The sequence below is a fragment of the Anticarsia gemmatalis genome, chromosome Z, assembly GCF_050436995.1.
Source record: "Anticarsia gemmatalis isolate Benzon Research Colony breed Stoneville strain chromosome Z, ilAntGemm2 primary, whole genome shotgun sequence".
NCBI lineage: Eukaryota > Metazoa > Arthropoda > Insecta > Lepidoptera > Erebidae > Anticarsia > Anticarsia gemmatalis.
This window is the reverse complement of record NC_134776.1, coordinates 17963561-17990938: the sequence shown is the minus strand read 5'-3', so window position 1 is coordinate 17990938 and position 27378 is coordinate 17963561. Positions and strand designations below refer to the sequence as shown.

The following is a 27378-nucleotide window of genomic DNA, read 5'->3' as shown; positions in this document are numbered from 1 at the left end:
CAGCTTAGTTTGGATGCAAATGACCGTGTGTGAGTTGTCCAATGATATTTATTTATTATTATTAATAAGTCTGCCTTATGAATGCTGCTTATGGACGCGATAAACAGGCAAACGACAACAACAGCAAACTTTTTCTAAAAGGACGAATTATTAATTTACTCGTGTAAAACAGCGTTTGCGACTCCAACTCCTAAATTGTTTTCAAACAACGAATAATTTCACACTACAACGACAAATGAAACAATTTTTCCACTTTGAAAAACCGTGTAAGTCAGACATTCAGTAGCACGTTTGAAAAATAAATTAAAAAATACAGTGTCCGAACTTTGTGTTCGCAGTCGCATCGGAAGCGAGGGGACATTGAAATAAATACTGTAAATGAAAAACGAACGAACGATACTTTTGCATTCATAATTATTTCGTGTCGGGCTTTTTACATTACTGAAATTTATCGAACTACAATACAGACCTGTCAATATTTAACTCGTATGAAAAGTTAAAAGGATGACTTTCAACGGATATTTTTTCAATACATTAATATTAAAATACGAACTGAAGCCCCACCAGGAAAGAGGTTTCATTACCAATTCGTCATTCACATTTTTATAAAGCGACTTGTATGCATTCGAAATGCGTAACTATAATAATTTTGTATTGAACAAACTTTAAGATTCGATTTGAGTTGATGAATTATAGTAATAGCAAGCCTTCTGTTGGGTGAAGATATCAGCCGCCACGGAATCAATATAAGTCCTTCATGGTCAATAAATGTAAAGCCATTATAGTTTGGAATATAAATTTCGAAATCCGATAGTCGCTTTTAACGAGGAATTATAGATTTAACGAACCACGAAGAGCCCAATCGAAACTGCAGTTTCAGAAGCGTTCAACTGTCGTAATCGCAGTTGATCATTCGATGGCACGTTAATTAATAACCGCGCCCCTCTCAATCAAGCGCACCATCCGAACGAGGGGAATACATTCGATACTTTTATGCACCAAACATAATTCTGGTATTGGAAAAAAAATATTATACTATTGGTGCGATTTTATATTTGTATATTTGACGAATCTGGACTTTAACCAGCAACCAAGGTGTTACTGCTCCCTTATTCCGGGAGGAGACCTTTGCCTAGCAGTGAGACAGTAATAAGGTACATTAATTTATTTTGTAATTTTCTATAATAGTGAGATATATAGATATATATAGATATATATATATATATATATAATAGTGAGATATATATATATATGAGATATATCTATGGAGATGAAATTTTAACAAAGTATCGTACGAAATGAAGATACCTTTAAGTTTGATAGACGAAATGAAAAGCTCAAAAGACTACCATATTATTGAGCATTCGATTTCTCTCTACTCTATCAGTAACTAAATATTTCAGCGAACTTACACAATAAGTATTTTATAACTAAGTACCAATTTCGGCACAAACGATGGGATCATAAAACTATTTCATTTTGTTTCAGTTATCAGTTCGTAGAGATTTTCCATCGTTAAATATTTCCGTGAAAAACTTATTTGCATGCGTTTGACAGGTATGATATGAACTCATAGTTCTGTTATTGAATTTTTGAGTTTCGGCGCCGCTGTTTAATTTGTTTTTAACTATGGAGGACGTTTAAGCGACGTTATTTTGACAAAAAATCCTTTTGAATATTGTTTTTATTGTGTATCCAGTCGAAATATTATAATAACATGACGTCAAAATAAAATAATTATTTACTCGGTTTTACCGCTTCCAAAAAACTACCCATTAGCTTATCTCGCTGTGACATTATCCACCTAGTAGGTTAACCGACACTTTTCCATAAATATCCTATATGTTAAACTTAAAACGATACTTTTAAAATTCAAGTCAGTCAATATGAAACTTCTAATAAACCGTCCGCCGAAGCATCCTTTGACTGAGAGCCGAAAAGTCGACGCTTTGAGTAGAATCGGCAGGTAATACCGGATCGGCGAGCTGCGGTGCGGCTGTACGACAAACGTATAGATACGTGTGTGTACACCGCCTAGCTAGGTCTGTGTTGAATGTCTGGCGCGCCGGCCGCCTAGCCGAAACTACAATCCATGAGCAGGTGCACGCTCTACGCTATCATATAGTTGAAGCTCTCACTACAATATACGACTATTTTTTTTATTGTTTTCAACTATCGCTGATTTACGACCACTTTTTAAAACTATTGTTTTTACTACTAGTAATTGCTGCCCGCATATTCAAACGCTACTCGAACAGTCGTAACTCACGTTCCACAATAATTTAACCCGTCAATATTAATAGATGCACACCTGCGACTATTACGAATGATATCCGCGTTGCAACGAGACTGCTCAGCAATTTGTCTATCTGTACAGTTACGCTGAACACGTCGGAAAAGGGTGCAAATCAAATCAGGATACAGTTTAATCAAAAATACACGTGCATCGCTTCCCCTTCGGTGCAATCAAAACACATTCGTGTTCACAAAATTATTATGGTCTGGTAAATTTTAAAATTCTAGAATAATTTAATAAATGGCCGTCTGCCTGCTAATATTCCGCAGACAGGAAGCACGGTAAGTACTTGCTAACAATCAATTACGAGCCTGTAAAAAGCTGCATTTCGTAGAATGGACTACCGTACGGACGTACCGCCGAGCCATTATACAGCCTGCATTTGCGTTCGGTGAATACACTTCGCGTCGGTGCCGAGCCAAGTTTAATTTCGTTAGGAGAGCATTGAGAGAAATTTTATTTAATTTGTACATTATGAGGGAAATATAAGAGAATAACGGTGCGACGGCGAATTTAGATAATGCAGTGAGTGTGTGATAAACTCTAAGAATATAGAGAGAAGAAGAAGCATTTTGACGTAATGATTCTTAACATTTACAAAATAACATTAAAGGAAGAACATAAAATCCGCTATGAAAAATCAAATCCAGTTATAAAAAGATTGAATTATTCAAACAGCGTTAGACTAGGTTATGCCGACCAAAAATGTTTTATAATGTCTTGAAAGTCTGAATCTAGTCTAGAGCTCAAATACAAAACATAGTTTATTGAAAATCCAGAGTACAAGAAGTTCAGTATGTAGAGATGATGAATATTTATTTGCGGGCCGAGTTTACCTCGGGTAGGAGATGCAAGGCCTTCCATCGCGGCGGGATTCATTTCAGTATTAACGAGAAATGAAGAAGCAAACTAGTTTTGTACGAGGTACGACGCTCCTACAAGTACTACAACTTCATCGGGAACTTGAGATACGGCAATCCTACCTTTCCAATGAAAAATGCATTTCCAGGTTTCTTTAAATTACCTTGTTATTATAACTGTGAAGGTCTAGCTCTCCCACGGCGTAGCTTGTACCTTATTAAGGAAAATGAAGTCATTCAAGTTTTTCAATCTGCTCATAACGTGGGTAGTTGTGATGCAATCACTTTACTATTATGTAACTTGAGAATAAAACGATGTTTATTTACAAATACTTCGCTCATTTTTAGTTGAAAACAAAACACCGAGAATTCGACAAGGCCTGAATATATTATGAAATACGAAAAGCATTTCAGTGGCAAAGATATTGAAACAAAGTGCGAACCAAATGGCAAACATCGGCATCATAAATAACACGAACCTCTTTCGTATGCACTCGGAAAATATTGGAAATGGATTTTGATCCAGTTCGATCGGGCTTTTAAGGTTTGAGCGCACTCAAAGTATTCTAGGCTTTGATATGCCGTGCGTAATGCACGACCATATGCAATGTAAATGTCCCAATTGTTCGGCATTGAGTGGTTCAAAGCTCAGTGCATCTTTTGTAAGTGGCAATATTCTTTCTCTCGCAAATGGAACTCTGCAGTACATACGCCTTAGCACTTGACTAAGTCATGCGGGAAAAGAGGACGTGTGAAAAGTAGTGGCCTAGATTTTTATTGAAGAGTACGAAATAGAAATTACGCAATATTTAGGGTTTGTGTACATTAAATTTCAATTGCTAGACCATAGATTGGCAATTAACTTACTCAATGTTCTCCTACTTTATCGACACAGACCAACGCCGCTATCAATTTCTCAGTAGCAGTAGTTTTGAACTAGCAAGTTTAATTCCAAGTTTCCTTTAAAGCGACAACTTGACCTTTACAAAGCCGAATGCGGCGTAAATGCAACTGACACATTGAAATTGAATCGAAAATGCATCCGTTTCGTGCACGAATAATGTAACAGGCCATTTAATGGAAATGCCATAGACAACTCGTTACGGTATCTAGACAGATATGCTAAATACGAGACTACGAAATATTTAAATGGTTACGTGAGAGCGATGCACGTGGCTCGTCGACGCCATGAATAATTAGGAGCCCTAGAATGTTAGATGCACTGAAATACCCCTCACGCCTCCCATATATTGTGCATCGGCACTAAGTGGCCATATTACACTTGACATTTATCGAGCCGCTAGAATGTTAAGGGTAGTGCATTATTCATCGTATGCGACTTCCTAACTCACAATTAAAGTTAGGTATTATTATAGGGTATACTAACGACATCAAAAGTTCAATTGAATATTATACGCGTAATTACAGGGAGGTTTTCGCTAACCCCCAATTACAAAGGACAAGATTTTAAATAATAATATCGTTTGCCAGTGGTATTGAAAATGATTATACTACTTTCAAATCGATGGCATTGCAAAAAAAGAAAGATTATTATAAAGTAAATCTGTGGTTTAAATCTCGACTATTGCACATTGTGTTCGATGAGCGTTGAATATCGAAACGGGAAGAGAAAAGTTGGGCGTCCGGCGGCTACGGGTCGTTGACATATCGGCTCTACGATCTCGCTACAAACTGGCTACAGCTACAGCCACGCGGGGAACAACCCAGCTTTGTTTCATCGCCAGATTGTTTTACGTTCAAAACGTCCAATGTACAGTTGTAGTTGACTGTTGTGTTTTGAGTCCCAAAAAAGTTACCAAAGATATTTTTTTCTGAGGCATTTTACCGTGATTATAAGTTGATTTCTACTAATTAATATTTACCATTACAAATGGATATTACCAGACTTATTATTTTACATATCATCGTAAGAATATTAATTAGCAAACTAAACCCGTTTCTAATGTTTTCTAAAACAATTTTCATTCAGCCACACGTCCACATAAATTGCACTAAAGCTCTAAGATATCAAAGCCGCCCAAGTGTGAGCGATATTACACAATTTACAGGATATCGGCGCTAACTGAACTGTAAGTGACGGGCTTGGCTAGACGTGGTAATGACGGGGCGGGGAGCATTTCCTCCTTAACTAGGCAAGGTAGGGACGTAGAGGAATGCGCCCCGCGGTGCATGTAGGTACTTAGACAATAGTAAAGCTGTTGGGGAGACAATGTTAATACAATTTAAGTAGCGTTTACGAGTACACGTTTGTGAAGGGACGTGAGGGGATATTGACAAATAATAATAATGACTGACATTGATGGTTATTAGTTAAGGTTTTCTGTGGACTTTAAATCTTGTTTAGTAACTGTCGAAAGCGTAAGAATTGACGGACGACGGTGACTAACTTACGAGAGCGGGATAATTGGGTACTTGGCTAGTAGTCAAATCAGTTACTCTTCTTGAAATGTCATATTTTTTACTAAATTCAATAAATTTAACAACGCATAAGTCATCAACGATTTTAAACTCTCGGGACTAGTATTAGCCTAATATTTTAACGTAACGGGTTTTAAGTGCGATTGAAAATTAAAGGTTAGAATATATCTATGTTTCATCCAAACAAGATACTATTTCCTAAATCCTAATGATCTATTCAGTAAACCGTACAATTCTTCTTTTTTTCCTTCAATTGTTCAAGTTTCTTTAATATTTGACAGATGCGCTATTCCACTAATGGTCTCAATAACCTAATTACCCATGATTTCGAATAAATGAAATTCCAAACAACATAATTACACAACTATCTTACGTAAACGTATTTAAGAGGCAGTCGTCTCGCAATGCAAACAGAAGAGCTCTCCAGACGGTTCACTAAACAACCCATACAGGCCTTCAATTCTCCCCCCTCCTTTCAAGTAGTTAGCGGTGAATTTTGTTGTTAGTGTTATTCAAACTTTGCACAAGGCTCACTTGGCTACACGACTGTTTTAATGACAAGAATGTAATATACTTTTAGCTCGTTTAACTTAAAATATGAAAGTATAGGTATATAATTGTACATACTGATGTACATCCTGATAATATTAAAAATGCGAAAGTTTGTGAAAATGTATGTATGGATGTTTGTTACTCTTTCACGCAAATACTGCTGAACTGATGAAATTTGGTGTATAGGTGGCTGAAGACCCAGAGTAACACATAGGCTACTTTTTATCCCGGAGTTCCTAATGGAGCGGGAAGGGTTTCCACGCGTACTTACGTCGTAGTACGTCCTTAGTACTACATAAAATCATGACTCTCTCTCACAAGGGTAGACAGACATCAGAGAACGCCACTTGGTACGATCCTTACAAACTTCCTTAATCAATAGTCTTTGAAGATTACTACATTCATAAAAGTCAAAATAGAATACGTGAGAATGACAAATGCGACACAATACATCGATAGAGAGTCATCGCCTACCCGAGAGGACGAACAGACTTTGAATTTGCGAGAGTAACACATAAGGGAAAGTTCCGAGGGCTATCGAAACTAATTCTATTGACGCTAATTCTATCAACTGGTCAATCCATCGCCTAACATTTTAATTGCAACATTCAACATAGTTGTTTCACATATGTTGTTTCGACGCGTGCGCCGCAATTGCATAGGAAACTAATATGAATAGTTAACAACTAACTAGCGGCGGCAAACTCCATATAATAACGAGACACTTTCATATACAGGGAGAGGAAAGCTTATGTGCATCACATATCAACTAGTTTATTGCATGTAGATCAATGTGCACTAGTTTTGCATTTCAAAGGGCTGGAATATAGTGCCGGGGGTGGCTGTGTTATTGGATTTTTGTGTCACAAGGTTCTCAGAAACAGTGCAGTTTTAATATAGCTACTCACTTTATTCTTTTACTAATAAACGTCGTGTGAGTTTTGAGGGTCAAGAATAATTTAACGACAGTAAACGTTGCATAAAGAATCGGCTGATTTTCAAGATTTGTTTTAATTGGAAATTACTTGTTTAAAATCTGTTACAATCCGCAAAAGAACGTAACTAAAATACACATGAACGTTATTGTAAATAAATATAAACATAGTACTACTGATTTACTGATTAGTAATACACTCTTCTGTCACGTTTAATCAAGATTCTCTGTACCGATTACAGCTTACACGATGTTTATTTGTAAGACAGACAGTTACTGTGAAAAATCAGTGAATAGACATGTATAAATTAAAACAACTTACTTAAGGTTGGTAATTTTGTATATATTTTCCATTTCTTAGCTACTTTTTTCGAAATTTAAATTAAAATCGGACCAACACTGATAAAAAAAATACAAAAAAATGTGTCCAAAAATCGTATCATATCATTAGACCTCAATTGCATATTTTATCGCACGGCAAGTAATAGTGCATTCCACACGCGATCCTCATAACCAAGGGGTGAAACTAACCCTTTCGCAATCACATAATTTACATGTCATATTTGTCAAATTACCCGTTAGCATCTATTGCGTAATTAAACAGGCGCTGTACGGCTATCACGTAAGTTGACAACTATTTGAAAGCCACTATGCTGTTCATTGCTTTATCTCTTACATTATAGTGATTAACACGTTACGTCAAAGCAGCAATGTACTAGTGATCATCAATTTGACGTACACTAGTTGTCAACAGAGCCCCTTGGACATTAAATATATAGTGTTGATACTGTCGATCGTGTAGTACGAATTAGTAATAAACTTTGATGTACGAAGGGAAGCTAAACGCAGGGAGGTGTTTAAAAAGTTGAGTGTCAGCTAATTGCTATGCCTGTCGGCACGATGTTGGCAATTATTGCAATGTTCAAGTCTACTATTAAATGTTTTGTTGCTGTTTTGTTTATGTTGTCAAGTTTCTATGACGCGTCAGTTGTCTGTCTGATTTGCTTTCACGATTTGGTGTTTCGCAAATCAATTGTCTGGCTTTAAGGGAGAGAGGGTTGTTATCTACTATCGAAAATTACATCTTTGAAAGCTTTGAATATGATTCGCTGAGCGTTTTTTATGGGCCTAACACAAAATAGCAAAGCGGATATTTAGGAAACTAACCATTTGCATCTTTCACGCATATAACGAGATTATTTTACTTCAAAAATATTTTTTTTATAAATTTTAGAATGAAGAAAAGGCGAACTTATACCTAATAATAAGTTTAAAGGACTATCTAACTGCACACAAACTATGCATAACAATGACGAAAGATTTCAAACATCATATTTTAGACACTGCCTATAATGAGAGGGTAACTACAAACCATCTAACATCTCCATCAAGTAATAAGATCTTCATCAAAAACTTATATACTAAATAATCAAAAACATTCCTCATTTTAGTCAAGAAACAATAATTAATGTCCGGACTTCATCAGCATGAAGCACGCGGGCAAGTTTGAGACGTCTATTGAAATACATTAGGTCTTAAGTTTCAGACAGGTCTTAAGTCCGTTGCAGGTTGTAAGTAGTTTGTTTAGAAAATACCTTATAACTGATACTTTACAAGGAATTGACGATGAGCTGTCTTCCAACAGGTCAGAATTTTAACACGATACAGAGAAAATTATATGAAAACTTTCTTTGAGACTGATTTTAATAAATGTAAGTAATTCGATTGAATTTCTTTTTATGTCGAAATTTACAATGTTCAACTTAAATCATTTTTTATTGAAACCTATATTATAAGTAACTTTAACTAAATCACAAAGAGCTAATAATACCTAACTATTTGTAAATGATGGGCGCTATAGAAAATTTAAACAGCGAATATGGTATGTAAACCCTATCGTCAATTTAGTTAAACGGTCTAATGAAACACGCTAAACACAAATCACTTTAACATAACGCCACAATAAAGGGACACGCACAAAGCGCAATTTCAATTCACCCGTGAAACTACACATGTAGGGTGCATCCCATTTGTCTGGCCACAAAGGCCGTCAAACACCGAATCACGGTACAATGTTTGCTCCGACAGTGGCGCACTCAAATATGCAGTTAATCTGCTTCAGATAAAACACTGGAGTGCTAAACCGCATTCAAACGGTAAAAGCAGGTTTGCACCTCAAAGAGATCGTGCGGTCAGACGAACCCAATTCTGTACGAAATTAGCACTGCTGTTTATAGCATTGTATTGAGGGGAGATAATACTTGTATGTGGCAATCAATATGACACGTTCCTTGTGTTATAATTATATTTTTTTCCATAGCGGATGTAGCCTCAATGGACAATAAGCTCCCCTCGTATTTTCAACAAAACTAGCGAGATAATTTGGATACATATAATGACGTTTCCCCGCATATGTAGGGACTAGCTGACTCGCGCAACTTCGCTTGCGTCACATAAGAAAGAATGGGTCAAAAATTTCCTTGTTTTTGTATTTTTTTTTACTTGTACTCTGCTCCTATTGGTCATAGCGTGATGATATATAGCCTATAGCCTTCCTCGATAAATAGACTATCTATCACTAAAAGAAATTTCCAAATCGAACCAAAAGTTCCTGAGATTAGCGCGTTCAAACCAACAAACAAACTCTTCAGCTTTATAATATAAGTATAGATATATGGTTATACCATCTTATGTAATGATTTATCTTAGAGCCATGTCTAAATAAACAAAAGCCGGGTCTGACACGGTATTGTATTTCGATGCAATTATTCTGCGAGTGCTGTCTACGCCAGCGTGTTTGCATTGGTTATTGACGAACGGTCTACGGGTTTGCTACGGTGCTACAGTCTACGGTGTAGACGGTTACGGATTCCATGGCTCGAATGTATACCTTCTACGAAATGTTTGCTAAGAAATCGTACTTATAGAATTTGGGTTCTTTTGTCTCGAGCAGATTTTATTAATAAGAAGGTAATTTAAAACTTCGTACAATAAGTGTAACAGAAATAAAATGTAATTATATCGAAAAAGTAACACCTGAAACTGTTATTTGGAAGTGAAAAAGGCGTTATTTAATTATTAAAATTAGTCATAACAGCAATTACCAACCACACTAAAAGTTTCACCCACTACTATTACAACTTAATTAGTTTGGAGCAACTACGAATTCGGTTGTAATTAGCGCTTGTACCAAATTAACTTCATTCATAATATATTTTCCCTCATTACAGGAAAATAAATGGGGAAATCGGCATCAATGTCATGGCACTATCAATAACATTGGTTTAATACAAAGGCTGTTTAATAAACAGACGTAACACCGACGCGACGGGAAATGGCATTGAATGGAGAAAATGGATTTAATTTTGTGAGGGGAAGCCCTGCGTCGCATTCATCAGTGTTGCATATTGAAATCTAGTGGGCACGTCATACATTGTGGCGGAACTGGCCGAACAAACGCGGACACTTTTTTGGTCATCTTCAATTTTGTATATTTTAACTACGTTTGCATGAAAATGAGTCACATTATCTTTTGTTGCAAAACTTTTGTAATAAGTTTGTCGCAATCAAACAAACAGACCGAGAGACGCTGTAGAAAATTTTCTGTTGTGAATTATATCGTCATGTTATAACTCAATATTAAATTTAAGTACCTAATTATTGTTCTACTCATGTACAGGAATTCGTCTTTTATTTTCTAGTCCAAAAAGAGTACTGCGGCCTTGGTGATATGAACGGTAAAAAACACAGGGAAAGTCTAAATAGATTTAAAAAGTCACATATTTACAACAATATTGGATGTTGATCAGTAGTTGGAGAATAGTTAGACATGTCTAGCTTACGCTGATGCGCTGCGGCTTCGTGTGGGTTCATTGTGTTGGCAATCCTCTATTTAAGAAATTGAAAATCAGGCATTTAATATAAACAATATACTCGTTAGTGCATAATGCAAATACAGCTTCAGTTTTCGACCCGCGTAATAAATAACTAAACATAGACGTCAATTAAATCGGTTTAACTCGTCTCCAAATCTCTCAAGCAATGATTTTTGTTAACGACAGACGCAACTGCCCATTTTTTTACTATAGCCACTTTTCATAACATAAACAAACACTGCAAACTGCATATTATATAACGAATGTTATTTATAGTACAAATGTCAGTCAACACGTCCCGACAGAGGGCTATTACTATTGATTGCCCGCAATCACTGCAAGCGCAGATGAGAGCAGCCGACATCCACGTACCAGACCGTGTACCGTACTTGTTATACAATTTGTAGTTAAACGATCCAATTTGTGCATCACCGCTCACTCAGGACGCTTTTGTTGGCATATTGAGAAAAATTATCGTCGTAAATCTTTATAGGCAGACAGAAAGTGAGTGAATAGGACGAATAGGATCGCTTCGCAATGGGATTGAAGGCATCTAAATATTTTGCAAAACAAAATTTAAGAACTTTTTGATTCTCAATTACTCCAAGTCATAACTTTTAAACTCTCGCGTTGCATGTTTAATATATAATACTCGCCGTGGTCGCAGGCTGACTGCAACGCACGGCGAGTGCAACCTGCGCCGAAGCGTTAGGCATTTCAAGGTAAAATACGTGTTCGCGTTAATTCCTGTATCCTTATTAATTAAATTCTACAAATCGAACTGTCAACTAGGAGACGATAGAAAAAATCATTTAATTTCCGCATTATTCAGTCACACCACATTGCGTTACATACATAAAATCACACCATTTTCCCATAGGGGTAGGTATAGACCAAAAGAACGCCACTCGCTACGACCCCTACTCACTTCTTTTGCTCCATTCACATCCATACATCCTGATATACAGGAACGCCTCACTTTTTAAAGGACATCATGTATTACAATTTCCAATACTACTTAAATGGTTTGGGTTTGGTGAGTCATAGTTTTTGGGATGATTGGCCAGCATAGAACCTGCGCTACCGGTCTTAAATGACACAGTCTGGGTTAAAATTAATATATGCATCTCTTCAAAATTTGCTCTCTCCTATTGTAAGGTAATTGTCGCATTGCACCATATATCACTAAAGATCTAATTCGATTAAACGTAGCACATTTATGTCGAGTATCACAGCAAACGGCAATAATGTCAAGTGCGTTTACATTGAGCGTTAGTTATTAACTGAATGCATTTGTTTAGTTCTCCCGTGGCCTGACAAACAAATCTGGCAATCAAAACACTCGATACTGTATCAATTTGAAACATTTCAAATGAAACTGCAAATATTTATTTTAGAATACACCACAAAGGAATCGAAGGGTACTCGAATCACGACTGAATGACTTGTTTGCTTTTACAAAATTATAAATTATTATAATAATAACATAAATTAAGAGACACATGAAGTTAAGTGCTAAAGGCACTCGAAAATGGGAAAATGTATACTAGTTTGTACCTAGATACGTTTTTTCATAATGTCTATATGAATTCCTATGCCCACGGTTCACAATCTCGCCACCAAAAAAGACCAGTCTCGTCATCGCAGAACGCTCCCCTGGATTAAAAAGAGCATGTCGCCATAAACCCATTTCACACGATCGCCTCGACTATAGCCAGTGCAAGCCAATTGAAGCGATATCGGACAGGGGACGGTTGCCAAAGTTTTACTACACAGACTACAAGAGGATGCTTTCCGTATGAAAACGACAACAAAAAATCTTTTGAAAATAACTAATTATAAAAGGCTTTCACAGGATGAAGTTTATTCGTGACTTGAGTCCGTCTAGTATTCGTATGTTCTAGATTGCGGGAAGTCTCTTATCCATCAAAGGCACACTTATGTCTTAAGATACGTTATTTCTTAGAGAACACTAACAATCGTCGATTGTACTAACTCAGAAATGAACAATAGGAAACAGAATTACCAAGAAACGGAACAAACAATGCTAAAAATATAAAAATCAATGGGACAGTAAATATGATACATATTGGTAGGTCGGGCTAGTGTCATTTGGCAATTAAAGTGGGTGTGTGACAGAGCTTCAACGCTGCCTTACTGTCAGTTTGACGACCACTGGTAGCCGCCTATAGCCAGTGTAGTCGACAATACGTATTCCGCATCGCTGGCACCGAACCGTGGTGTTAGAGCGAGACAGAGCGAGTCTGGGGTGTTACAATTTGTGGGTGCATGTCGACCGCGCTGCATTGTCGCTACCTAGTACCAACGTCTGGTCCGCCCTGAATCAATGTTATCATTAGGCCTACTTAAATATGCAAATAGCCGTTCTATCGCTTTCTTCCCCGCTTAAAATGCAACTTTGTACAAGAGACAGATAGTTTGTAAGACATTTGTCTTGAAGACATTTATAAATGCAAACCCCTCCCTTTGTGAGAGGGGGACATCAATAATTAAGACTTTGGCACTATCTTTCCTTGATAGTAACAGTTCCAAAATAGTTTTACGACAATAGTAATTGACATCATGATGTTTTCTCAAGTAATTGAATCCTTATTGAATCCCAAACATTCACGTGTCCATGCGTGTGAATACGAAAAATAATAATTGCAGCCTCGGCAGAATTTAGTGCGGCAAATGAAAAAAGAAAAAATGGTGAGTATTCAATGATTTCTTTACAAATGATTCAGAAACAAGCTTAACAATAAGATAATTTCAGTAAACACCTGTGAGATTGTGGCGCATGGTGTATTGTTCAATTCACAATAACTGTCGGTCAATCCTTTAAAATAATATTTCCAAGACTGCAACTTTGTAAGGCATATTATCAAATTGGTGGTTAATTTGCGTTGAATACACGAACAGCTTAAATCTCAAAACAACGTGGCCGTATCTTTTGTGCTCGGTTCAAGATTTCTGCACTAAACTTCATTTTATTTTGGCTCGCTGCCCCGCCGTCTGGGTGCAAAGCGTTGACCAGAACCGCGGGCAAAATATTAAGATAATTTTAAAATATATTACGCTTTTAAACTGCAGCTTTTCACTCTCGCGAGTATAAATAAGTTTCCGTGATAAAGTATGTATAGTCCATGTGTAGCCTGAGTTAAACGAAGAGACTATGATGTGTCTGTAGACGCAAAAAAGTGAGTAACTTTAAAACAATTCACCCAAGAAATAAAGTGTAATATTTTAGTTCATACAGACAAACTTCCGCAGTGTAAAATCAAATAGTTAAAACATCTGAAACATCAACATTTTCGAAACCAAACACCGGATTTATCAGCATACCTTTCATGTCCGAGGGCTAAATAGCGTTTTTCTATCAAATGGAAAACGAACAAAATATTTTCATGGGGTTGGCTAGACAGGTTTTTTGTGTTATTTGCAGATGAGTGCGAGAGTTATAACTAAACTGAATATTACAACCAGTAGATACAAAAATGTTTTTATTTTGTTGAAAAATACCGTAGGATAGTAATTCTAGCCTTCCATTATTTAGTTTTTGGATACCATATTAGATGTTTTGTTTTGTATCGCGGCATTTGATATAGATGTACGAATTTCGATACATTTATTTTTCACTAAGTACTTACATAATATTTTGAAGTATCATTGTCGGTTTCAACGGATTAGTGGCTGTTTTCGATGATATTATAACAGCTATCGAGTCGAGTGAGTCGGCGTGATGATCCGAATATTTCGGAAAAAGGTGACCAACAGCAAAATGTTGCTTTATTTAAGCCAAATAACATTGAGTACCATTCAATTATTTTTTAATGATTGCAAACCAACGTTGATTTATGGTTGACAATAAGTTAGAGTAAAATAAACATTGCAAGCGCATTTTTAAACGCGACTTTCAACCGATTCTAATAGTCCGTTCAATTTACAATTCAGACAAAATAACCATACATCCATATTTACATAAATGCGAAATGTATGTCTGACTGTTAATCTAAACTACAGAAAATGTAGCATTAAAACCTGAGATCAAACATAGGCTTAAAATTTTTGCAAAAGTCACCCCTAAAGGATTAAAATAGGGGATGAGAGTTTGCGAGCCGAGCCGCGGGGCCAGCTAATTCCAGAGCGGTTTAAACACTGATTGAAATTTAAGTCATAATAAGCCTGCCTTGTATTTCTATTGATATAATATTTAATTATAGTATTGTTATTACTCATTGCGATTAGTCACTTACGACTACCTACTGTCTAGTAATATGATGCACGTCTTCGATATAATGAACTATGTCCGTTCACAGTTCAAACTGTCTTTGTACAAATAAATAAATGTTCAATACAAATCACACACGGTCATCTGATTAAAAACTAAGCAGAGCTTGTACTATGGTAATCAGATAACTGATAAACATAATTATATACTTTTAAATACATACTTATGTAAGTAAACTCAAAACCAGACTTAGAACAATAATTACTCGTGGCTCATCGCACAAATATTGGTCCCGGGTGGGATTCGAGCCACACGCGGCGCTACGGTTATTGCGGCGAGGTGACCCCTCTAACCACTGCGCCAAACGTGCAGTTTATAATGTTTGATTCTGCTTTATTCAAAACAAAGTTGCCAAATGTTTACCTTTCCAATATTTTTAAAAGTTAGTCCTTTTTCGCTAGTTCTGTTGTGGAAATTTTCAATTCGCGATATGCATAACAGCCGCGTGGTTGCGGCTGCATCGAAGTAGTCAGACGCGCAATTTTGATAATCGAATGCAGTGAAGGAATCAAAACGCGACTGAATAGTCAGACTGGTATTCAGATAGCGCGAACAATTCATACGCGATGCAACGCAAACGCAAGGAATAGTTGCATTGTACTGAAAGTATGGACTGCTGTTGTTCTAAAAGAAACGGTCTTTTGAACCAAATCTGTGCTTATTTTCCGCAAGTATTTGTAAGTCTTGGGGTAATTTTTATTCGTAAATTGAGACTGGTCGAGAATCATACTTCATTGCACGTCAAGATTACCATCTTACCATATTGAATAGGCTACCGAACTGAACTGAAAACAACCCGGACTTATTATCGATATTAATATTTAAGTATGTTAGTAATAAAAGTCACTACACTCCTAGTCGCGTCTGTCTGTGAAAAACTCGAAATCTTCTGGCCGGGTTTTGGTTTCTACCAATAGATAGAGCAATTCCCAAAGGTTTAATTTTATAGTTAGCTAAGCGTTTGTGTGAAGTTACTTTTTAAACCAGGAAAAACCGAGATCGCTGGTATAAAATAAACTAACAATTAACAATATCTAAATACCGATATTTTAAGGAACATTGCGGTCACATGACTAATTACCGTTCTTTAAATACCCTTCAATTTGTATATTGTATACGCAATATGATAAAAATAATATTAAATTTATAATTCTGTTCAAATATCATTTATTTTATTAATATAATTTAGTTATGTGATGACCAAATGTGGTCTTACTAGGGTAAGGATATTTTTAAATCCATATTAATATTATAAATGAGAAAGTTTCTCCGTCTGATATGCATTAACGGCTAAAACTTTATTGAAATTCAGCATTGAGATAGCTCAGATGAAACAAACGCTTTTTTTTTATTAGTATCTAGATATTTTCTATTTCAGTCAAATATGCACGAGCGACACGTAAAAATAAGACTAAGAATATAAGATTTTTTTGTAAAACCACATATAGTATGAGTATTGAGCAGTCATGGGTTTTATTAATGAGACTAATTTAAGTGCCCAGTACGTCATCTGGAGGAAAACGTCCCAAAATATTGTCACAATGACTGAAGCAAAATTCATGACAATTAAGTGAAATGTTGAATCATTGGAAACCGTTTCCTTTAAATTTCAAAACGCTGAAATACTAATTAATGCATTTTAATCACGTTATTATCAATTGATCACAAAATATATGGATGTGAAATATATACAAAAATGTGACTGGCAGGGAAAGTTTGTAAGGATCGTTCTAGGAACGCTATTTGGTATCTGCCTACCCCTTTGGGAAAACGTGATATTATGTATGTATTGTGAAATTAAAACGTTAGATGATTATTCACTTTGGAAGTTTGTATGAATCGAAGCAAGTGGCGTTCTATGGTCTATGCCTATCTATGTGAAAAAGCATTATTTGTATGTATGTACTAGGTATTTAGGTGATATTTTAAAATAATTTCCTTTTAACTAAACAATAGAGATGTATTAAACTATCAGAAACATCGATCTCAATTGTAGTTAATATTTATATAACTATCTTTAACCATACCGCATTGGTCTTTTAAGTCACGAACGAAGATGTTACTTTGTAACAAATTTTAATATTCCTTTATCTGACGCCACCTGAATCATCTGTAATAGATGGACACAGGCCAATGATGATGATGATGATCTTTAACCATTATAAATTCGTATTTCGGTTTTTTTCCTCAATATATAAACGCGTTTTCGTAGTGAAATATCATTTAGTATACAATACATTTGCTGATTAGGACAGGCTACGCATGGGCTATACACACTGTATTTTTACCAAGTTAAATTGACGCAAAAAACCGAATATGTGTACCGGATTAAAATATATAAGAATACTTAAGATTAATATTCTTATTTAAAACAATTACCATTTTAATTGAAGAGTAGTTGCGCACCCAATCAGCCGACACCTAAAGCCTGTTTTCGTTTAAGTGTCTTATTTAGTAAACAATTGATGTTTTAGTAAAATACTTCCAAAAAAATAACGAAGGAAATTAGCTATAAATGGCAATAATCGAATATTTTTTTCAACTAGCGAAATTTCCCAACTTCTTCCGCACAAAGGAGAATGGGCACTCCTGGGCGGTCGGCGGCCATTAATGAAAGTAGTGTCAAATTAAAGTAATGATAACTAGGAACAACTTTTACTAAGAACGTTTCGCTGCAATCCTTTCAGGAAACAATATATTGACATGTAAATAAAATGGAATTTCATAGAACAAATACAATTATTTCGTGTCTGTAATGCATTTAATGTTGTGTAATAACGTTACATCTTCTTATAACGATTGCAATGCCATCAAAATGAACTATAATCGTAACTCGTATCTATCTATCATATGGTTCACCTACTTTCAAAGTTGTTTAAGCCGCCCGAATGTTATCTTAGTTGACAACAACCGGGACCGACTTTTTACGTGCCCTCGGAAGCACGGAGAAGCTCAGTTCAAATACCACAATGCGGTCACCCATCTATAGAATGACCGCGCCAACGGTTGCTTAACCAACAGATAGTTTACCGACCAGTGAGCGCAACTGGCTATAAACGCCTCGTTTTTAAGCTGAGCATTCAAGACAGATAAGTCGTCTCAGTGAATATATTATAGAAGAGCAAGATGTTTACTTGTTACGATATTTATATATTTACATGTTATGATTGTTCGAATACTAATAATGTCTACATTTGTATGCAATAATATGAATAGTACTTTTTATTTAATCTCCGAATATAAGCCAAAAATATGTTTTTATACTATTAAAAGTGCTCAAAAACAAAAATGTATTTTATTCGACATATAAGTGCGTCGCGGCAATAAAACTTCTACACGGTAATTATAGGACTAAACTACATTAAAAAACAAAAAATCAGGTTTGGCCGCGGATCGCCCAGGCTCCATACTATTTTGCCCATTCTCCTTTATCCCGTTGAATCCAAATGTGGAAGTGAAATTTTGATCCCATCGCTCCCATACAAACCTTATCTCATACAAAAGAATTATGCAATTTAGTTTAGTTATTTCAAAGTTATGCGCGTACATACATTTGGGCGATTCATTAGTATTTATTTAGATGAGGAGGCTATAATAATATATAATATTATTATAGATGAGGTACCGGTAAGTCACGATAATATTGTTTACTAAATAAGACATTAAAAAAACAGACTATGAGAATAAATGCTTAAAAACTAAAGTTGCGTCGCAGTTGACAACTCGTTCCGTATCTGTAAAATCTTTTCATTTCTCAAATACAATTCCGTGTTCTGATTGCAACAGGATTTCTTCTTTCAATGCACTTATAATTTAACTTGCTGACTAACATGTTGAATAAATGGATTCCAATCGATGCTATAAACAAATGGATGGACGCCAATACATCCTGAATGTAATTATTTGAATTGGAAATTTATAAGTGATACTTTATCTAGAAATCTAGAATAGTGATAAGAATTTCCATGGTATTAAGATCTGATGATGAGGAGAGATGAATAGTCGAGACTAACAACTAAAGTAGGCTTCTAAGAAATTTAGAGTTTAGGTTCATTTAGACTTTTGGACGTATCTCGTACTATAAATCAGGAATGACTTTACGAAAGTCTAATGAAGAATTTTAGTGAACATTCGGGCTCTTCATTGGGTAGTACTATAATTCTTGATTTTTATTTCTCTAAGTACATAAGACTAGTCATAATGTCAAGGGCGGTTGCTAAGAATCTGATGGTGAAGTTAAGTGGACATACGAGTCTTGATCTTTCAGAAGTAGACCTCTCGAGATAGAAGTCATTTGTTTCAGTTGTTTTTTTTTTTGAGAGATCTATACAATATTAATTGACAACGAGATGAGAGTCGATGTGTTTCGAATAGTTGCTAGGGCTTATGATTTCGGTTCAATTGTTTTCAATACTAGGGTAAGTGAAGTATGAGCTGATGTTTTTAATCATATTGACTTGGATAGTACAAGCTAAAGAGTCTTTTGTGAAAGTGATATATGTAATGTATGAGGCCAAAAGCGTGTCTTTTTCAATATTTGAAATGATTCTCTTTTTCATAGTAAGAGATTACTTGAAAATACTTTTTCTTTATATCTTTTGGAATTGTTGTGAGAAATGATAAGTACTTACACATAATTTTAAAATCAATTTTACATAAATCGGCTTAGAATTAATCTGTAAAAGCAAATAGATTTTAGATAATCTCAGAATTCTTAGAAAAAAAAAGCTTAAAATGTTTTTAATATTTATTAGCCATTTTATATAAAATTGTTTTAATATAATTTTTAATACACGTGCAAGCAATTTCGGCGAAACTTAGCAAGGTTTTTTTATTGTAAAAAGGATAAAGAAGCTTATCTTAATAAATCTAAACTTCCTTACTATAAGTAGTTATAATCCGTACTTTGAAAATCTTTTCATCATTTTTCTAGGGATATAATAATCCTTTTTTCATATAAAGTAATATTTCGATGTTTTTCTTTCGGTATATTGGAAGATAAATAGTTGTTTAATTTTTATTTCTATTTTTTAAAGAGAAAATTCAATGTTTGTTTCTGAGAAAATCTTTATTTTTTTTTACTAGTAAAAAAAAATAATTTATTTTATTATTTTGTTTTAAACCAGAATAAAAAAAAGAACTAGCTAGAGCGATTTTATCGCGATCACCCAGCAATGTTAAAAACTTTTTGTATGTGGCTTTTTGACATGACTGAAAATTTCATATTACTATACCTACTGCACAATGCAAAGATTTTAATATGTTTTTCTGACAAAAGTTGTAAGTAAGAATTGACAACATTGCTTGTTCATAGGCGATTTCGTAAAGTATCGCAAATCATTTAAATTTTTGAATATTTGGCGTGTTTGATAAGTGTACATTTTTTATATATTATTTATTTCGATATTTACTTTAGATATTTTAGTAGAAAAGCATCTAATATTTTTTTACTCCCACCTTAGAAACAAAAGTATGGTCATAATATAAAAGAAGATAATAGAGTATTTCTTAAAGATTTTTTTTTGAGTTTAATATATTTAAAATTATTTATATTTATGTAGACATTTTCACTCTAAGTATATCAGACTTATATAGTATCATTAGAGCGATGTTGTTGCGTTTAAGCAAAATTTAAATCTTTTTCATATGATTTTTTACTTAGCTTGAAAACTTTCATATGAGTAAATATGACATCATTTTGTATTTGCTATGATTTTAACAATAATTGGAAGAAAGAATTGATATCAGTTACAACTTTTCATAAATATTTTCGTAAAATCCCGGCAATTATGGCGGTACGAAATCATTTGAAGTTTTGCTTTTAAGTGATTTTGATTATTAAGATTTAACTTTTATTATGTTTATATTATAATAAAAACTTATATTTCGTTGCTTTTTATTCAGTATTTTATTGTAAAAGCATTCATTTAATTTTCCTTCCTAATACTTGGTGCAAAAATTTTAAAAAATTGTTAAAAAAAAATTTCAACTTTTTTTTGAGTATATTTAAAAAAAAAATCTTATCATTTGCAAAAACAGTCGAAAATAGTATTAGCAGTGCAATATTGATGCGTTAATACAATCTTAAAAAAGTTTTTCATGAAGTTTGTTACATGGCTTATTAAAAATTTTCTACGGCCAAAAATGCGCGAATTTTGATTGATTAAGTGTTTTAAATAATTAATATTAATTATTTCAAGTAACAATAGATGTTAGCTGCACCCTTTCATTAACAATTTCGTAAAGTATCGCCGGTTATTGCCGTACGAAATCATTTCAAGTTTTCCATTCCAATGATTTTTTTTGCAAAAAATTTTTGTATATTTTGATAAAAACTAATATTTCTATGTCTTACCAATTGTTAAACCTTGATGTGTGATGTATTCGCGATGCAATACGCATAGCGTACTCGACAGTTACGAACCGAATAGCAAAAAGTAGTTGCTGGTTACAAAAGTGCTTGCAAGTGCTAGTCATGGACAAACCTTGAGAAGCCCATATGAAGAGAGAACCAGGGATATCTGTAATATACTTACGGTCACGAAGTTGGCGTTGATGTAGTCCTTCTCGCTTCGCTTCAGCACGACGCGGGAGTGGTCATAGGGGTTCACGTCACGGTAGCGGTTGAGGGGCTTGTTCTGCGGCTTCTTAGCCTCGTTCCAGGTGTACCGGAACCGTTGGCACTCCAACCCAATTTTCTGGAGAACGTCAACAATATTAATATACAAACAAGGTGAGTACAGAATCTAATTTATGCATGTTTTGTTAACTATTGGTCTTTTGCAGTATTGATTGTATTTTGAAATTCAAGGCTATATAAGATTGGTGAGACTATAGTCCATTTGTGAGGTCTTGGCCGTCGGGAGAAGGCGGCGTTGCGTCGTTACGAGGGGGGCAAGAAAGCTTCCAACAGGTTGTTCTAGTGTCAGTGTTAAGAAGTACCCAGTAGGAGTCACAAGCACACAAGAGGTATGTAATACGAATTTAAGATATTTTGTATAGTAAAAGTGGGAATTTGATGTTAAAATTTTCGTTTGTAGCAATATTTACGTGAAATTTTCGTAACTTTATTTATAGAAGAACATGTAGTTAAATTCAAGATTTTCAGTTAAGTTTTAGTTGATTTGAGAGTGAAGTTAATTGTTCAACTTTTCATAATAATTGTGGATAAAATCAAATTAAAGGGAGAGCAGTTATCAGTTTACAGAATCATGTGATTACAATGACTGATAACAATTATAAATAATTTTTTTTTTTTTGTTGGTCTCTGCCATATTTGAACAAAAATTAACATTGTTCAATCATTTTGAAATACAGTATGTTGAAAATGTTATATTATTTTTAAGTAATTGCATTTGAGTAATTTTCAATGTCATTTACTGATTTAGCAATAGATTTGAATTTTAGTGAATGTTTAAGTATTCCAACATGTTTTAGTTTGAAATTTGTGGGTAGACTGGGAATTTGAGCAATATACTAAAATTTACATAAAAGAAGGCTAATGTCCAACTGATTGTGAAAAGTGTGTACTGATAATAAGTGAGCAGCATACAAATTGTCATATTAATTTCTTGGCATTTTTTTATACCTATAGGTTTTCTATGTTTTCATGTGTTTAGAAGAATAGAGCAATAGAAGATATTATGTAGTTGTGTTTCATGTAGTAACATCATATTAGAGTAATTATGTCATTTGTACCAATAAAACAAGTATATTTGCTATTTCTATAAACATTATAAGGGGAATCCCAAAGAAAACACTATTTTTAAAATGAGCTGCAAGGAAAAATAACAACATTCATCATCCTAGGAGGAAAGAGCCTAGTAAATAATTTGATAAATTATCAACTCCTTTTCCTGATGATTCAGCCAAAGAACTGCCATCTAATACCTGAAGAAAAACTTATACTGCCATCTCAGCTCCACTCCAACCTAAAGAGCCCGAATCCGAAAAAAAAACAACCACTAAAATTAAAAAAATATATAAAAAAACACAAAAATACCAATAAGAAAATAAATAAAACATCGCAAAGCTAATCGCTTTTATTCTATGCCACAGCTAAAGCATAGAACAAACTTTGTACAGAGCACAAAAATTAAAAACAGTTGAAAGTTAAAAAGAATATTGTTATTCGCAAGTTACAAGAAGTTGTCCAGATATTGTTGTTAGTTTTAGCGCGTGGCACAGACAATACCGCGTTCCACCTACGCAACGTACCTGGTAAACCAGCGGCCAGGCATTCTTGGAGACAATCTCCAAGTACTCCTTCTCAACATTGTTAACGCTCACGTTGTTTTGGCTCATCGTTTACTCTACTACCAGCAGCAAGTCACTCAAACCGAAGTATTGTTTGGGTATCGGATACCGCAAAACTGAACAAGTTTGCAAGTAGTTAACAGTCGGCACAGGTGCCTGTATAGTTGTGTATATATATTGTACGTGATGTCAGGGATCGGTAAAGTTTACTGGGACCTGTAACGACTGTTCTGGAGCCAAAATCAGAATGATTTACTTCGGGATAGCGGCCTTCGACATGAGTGCACCGCTGTCTGATCAGTGTTGTCAGACTTGTCAAATCCTGTTTATCAACTGTGTCCATGGGGAATTTCTACCATGGAATTATATTTTTATCTGCGTTGATTTTTTTTATAATCTGTGTTTGGTAGTTATTATAAACAAATTGAATTTGTTTATTAGAATAAACCAAAAAACAATATTTGCTTGTGTAGCTAAGGTGATATTTAATGGTTTTTACGTGATTATAGCGTCTGATTGCAGATAATCGGCTGTATTTCATAACTTCTAGATATCGGATTTGAATACAAGTTAATTGATCCGAGGCCAACATTTTGAAACAATCATTATTAATCCTTATGAAGTCTATGCTCCTGTCAAAGAAAAGAGAGGGAAATAACTTTGTGTTTCCGGATAAATAAGTTTTTGAAAGTGTAAAGTAACTCTGACTTACGAGTTAACTCTTAGTCTAGTTGGGTGATAAAAAAGATACGTGAGAAGGATGTTACTTTACTTAATTCTGAAATTGTTTCTTTGACTTTAAAAGTGTAAAATGATTAAAATTGTATTCTGATGTCATGTATTTTATTTAAAAAAATCGAGCTCAGATTTAAAGAATATAGCATGCTTAAAAGAATACTGAAACGTTGATGTTTTAAAAGAACTGAAATTAAAAGAACATAGATGTATTTTATGATTATTTTTAAGAGGAATTAAACTAACATGTTCCCTGCTTTATAACAATAAACGTGTAATATGCTCTTGAAAATGGTTGTAATTGGTTATATATTCTTATGTTACAGTATTTTTTAGCAATATAAAACAAACTGTTTTATAAATTTTGGTGTAGGTTAATTTATATACAGATAAATTAACAACTACTATGATTTACAGCATACACAAGTTTGTTCATGCTTAAGTTTGTAATGTATCTCTAGGCCACATGTGCAGTAGCGAATGCTTTGGCCATAACTTGTTCTAGGCATTAGAATTTCCTTCGATAGGTATTATGAGTTAGTCTGAAAGCATTCTAGTAGGTGACCCTATTAGAATGCTTTTAGACTTACTATATTAGAATAAAAACATTTCTTTACATATACCGGACACCCGCGTCTAGTAGTTCTGGAGATTAGTTATCATAGATTAGTTATATTAGATCAAACAGACATACATACAAACAGACCACTTTTTGTCGATTTGTGTTCTATTACTGTTCCCTCATTGATGATTTTGTAAGTGTACTAAATGTAAAGACACATCATTTTTACTGTTTTATTATAAAAAGTAGGTAAATTTACAGGCCATATTATCCCACTGTAGGGTAAAGAGTTCACTGCCCTCGTTCTACCTATCTCTGACTAAGGCTATTTGATGGCAGTCTATAATAAGAGAGTTGAATTTATCTTGTCATCTTTTTCTAGGAACTCCACGCAGTGTCTTTTTGCAGGTACCAACAGCTGTGATAGTTTAATTGGAGGAGTGAACTCTTATTTTTTCTATCTATCTCTCTCTCTCTCTCTCTCTCTCTCTCTCTCTCTCTCTCTATCTCTCTTTCTCTCTTTCTCTCTTTCTAGCTGATTCATGATAATGCAATAAAAAAATACACGAATTATGTAATACTGTCATTGTAGAAATCTTAGCCTTGCTTTAGGGTTGTGTGAATTACTACTATATTATTTAATTCGAAACATTTCGTCAAAAACATTCCGAGTTTGAAAATTACGAAAACTTTAGTGTAATTAAGCTTAGTTCTTAATTTTTAACACGTAATTTTGAAGGTATTTATTTAACTTTTTTTTTTAAATAAATACTTGGACTGAAGGCCTAACCCCTCCCCCTCGTTTTGGAGGAGACCCTTGCCATGCAGTGCCATGCAGAAATGAATTAAAAAAAAATCTCGAAGGTGTACTGATCAATATTACTGGAAACTCAAAATCAAGTTTGTATAATTGAATAATATGCAACACAACATTACAACCATCTCCAAAAAGTCTTAACATAATAAAACAAATATTTCATCGTGTTTTTTTTAAGTTCGGGTTGTACACGATAACTTAATCGCTAAATGGGTCCTAAATGCAATAGAATGGTCTTATTGCTTTCGTTTAAGACCCGATTAGCAATGTAGTATCAAACTAATTCTTAATCAAATTCTTACACCCCGATTTCGAAGAGCACTTAACTTCTAAGAACAACAAGATCTTAGCTAAAAAAGATCCTGCACATTTTCGTTTTACGCTGTATCCAGCAGAAAATAAAATTCACTTTCGGAAATACCTAACTTTATTTTCTAAATTGATACCTGCCACTAGATTCCAAGCATTGAGGTCAAGGCTTAAATGTTGCGGAAAGTTTGTGCTAGATTTACCACAAAAATATCAAGACACGTCGAAATAAAAGCGATATTGTAACTAATTTTGTCTTCAAGCTTTGGATTTAATTACTTAGTTTTCAATAATAAATAAATTTAACCCGTTAATGTCCCACTGCTGGGCAAGGGTCTCCTCCCATAATGAGGGAGGGGCTAGGCCTTGAGTCCACCACGCTGGCCAAGTGCGGGTTGGGGACTTTATAATTTCTTTCTTCTCAAATTGATTTAAAATTTCAACGACTGAATAGTCTTGAAAAGTTACATTTCGAGTTGCGTTTAAGTAATTAAAATTGCGTCCTCTAAAGATTTGACTCGAGCCCTTATTAGAAGCTGGCGGCCGGGGGTCAAGGGTGCCGACCCCACAAACTTTAACTTAAGTTTTTACTAAGTTCTCCTTCGCAAAAAATATTGCGTCCTTAAAAAAAACGTTTTCCAAACTAATTAACACTGTTCACCTGTAATCCATTAAGACTGTTAAAGAATTCGTGTCGGTTTAGAAACGTTATCAAAATACCGGCAATTATAATGAAGAAACGAAGTAAGAGGATGAATAGTGTTACGGAAATTCCTGTTTCTAGTCACGTTTAGTCCAGCGTTTTGAATATCTTGTCGTAAAATGGTTCTAACTATTGAAAAAAATAGATGATTATCTTATTACGAAAGTAAGTACCTACCTCATGATATTTACATTATGAAAGCTGTTGCAGTAAAGTACGTATTTAAGTGTAATTCCTCTTCAGATTTCTCAATAAGCTAGTCCCATTCTATATCAATTGGTTACTAAGCATCATGTTATTGCCTTTTGTAAATGATCTTTCTCAACCAATCTTCTGTGTTGACAATTGACTACGGTCTACGACTATTGACATATCATCACAGTTTCTGGTGAGGCTCGACAGTCCTATCCCCTTCTAAACACATTTGTTTTCTTCCTTAACTCTAAAGGTTTATTTTATAATTGCGTTATCTTGTACTTTTAGAGTTTGACATTACCTTTAATAAACGGTTAAAATTTCGTAATTACAAATAGTAGAAAATCACGAGAAAAAACTACCATTTTTGGTAATTCTTGATTTAGGCCACGGTAGCCGTAAAGATCTTTCTTAATAATATCCTTGCATTTATTCTTGTACAATTAATGCCATTATATATTTTTTCCGTACTATTGCAACGGATCCTTCAAAAAGAAAAAGTATTGTCTATACCGACTTTCAAAACATTGTTGTTATAAAAAAATAACAATTTT

General features: G+C 34.5%; 1 protein-coding gene across 2 annotated transcripts in view; it reads right to left on the bottom strand.

Moving 5' to 3' along the window:
• The window catches only part of LOC142986151 (tyrosine-protein phosphatase non-receptor type 61F-like), a 72904-nt gene extending 49085 nt beyond the window's left edge, over positions 1 to 23819 (bottom strand). For both annotated transcript variants that reach the window (XM_076134438.1, XM_076134439.1), the window contains exons 1-2: positions 23465 to 23819; positions 21784 to 21945 (exon numbers count right to left, since the gene is read on the bottom strand). In XM_076134438.1, the coding sequence (XP_075990553.1) occupies positions 21784 to 21945; positions 23465 to 23551 (249 nt within the window). In that variant the 5' untranslated portion in view covers positions 23552 to 23819. The remainder of the gene's footprint in view (positions 1 to 21783; positions 21946 to 23464) is intronic.
• Positions 23820 to 27378: the final 3559 nt, after the last annotated feature.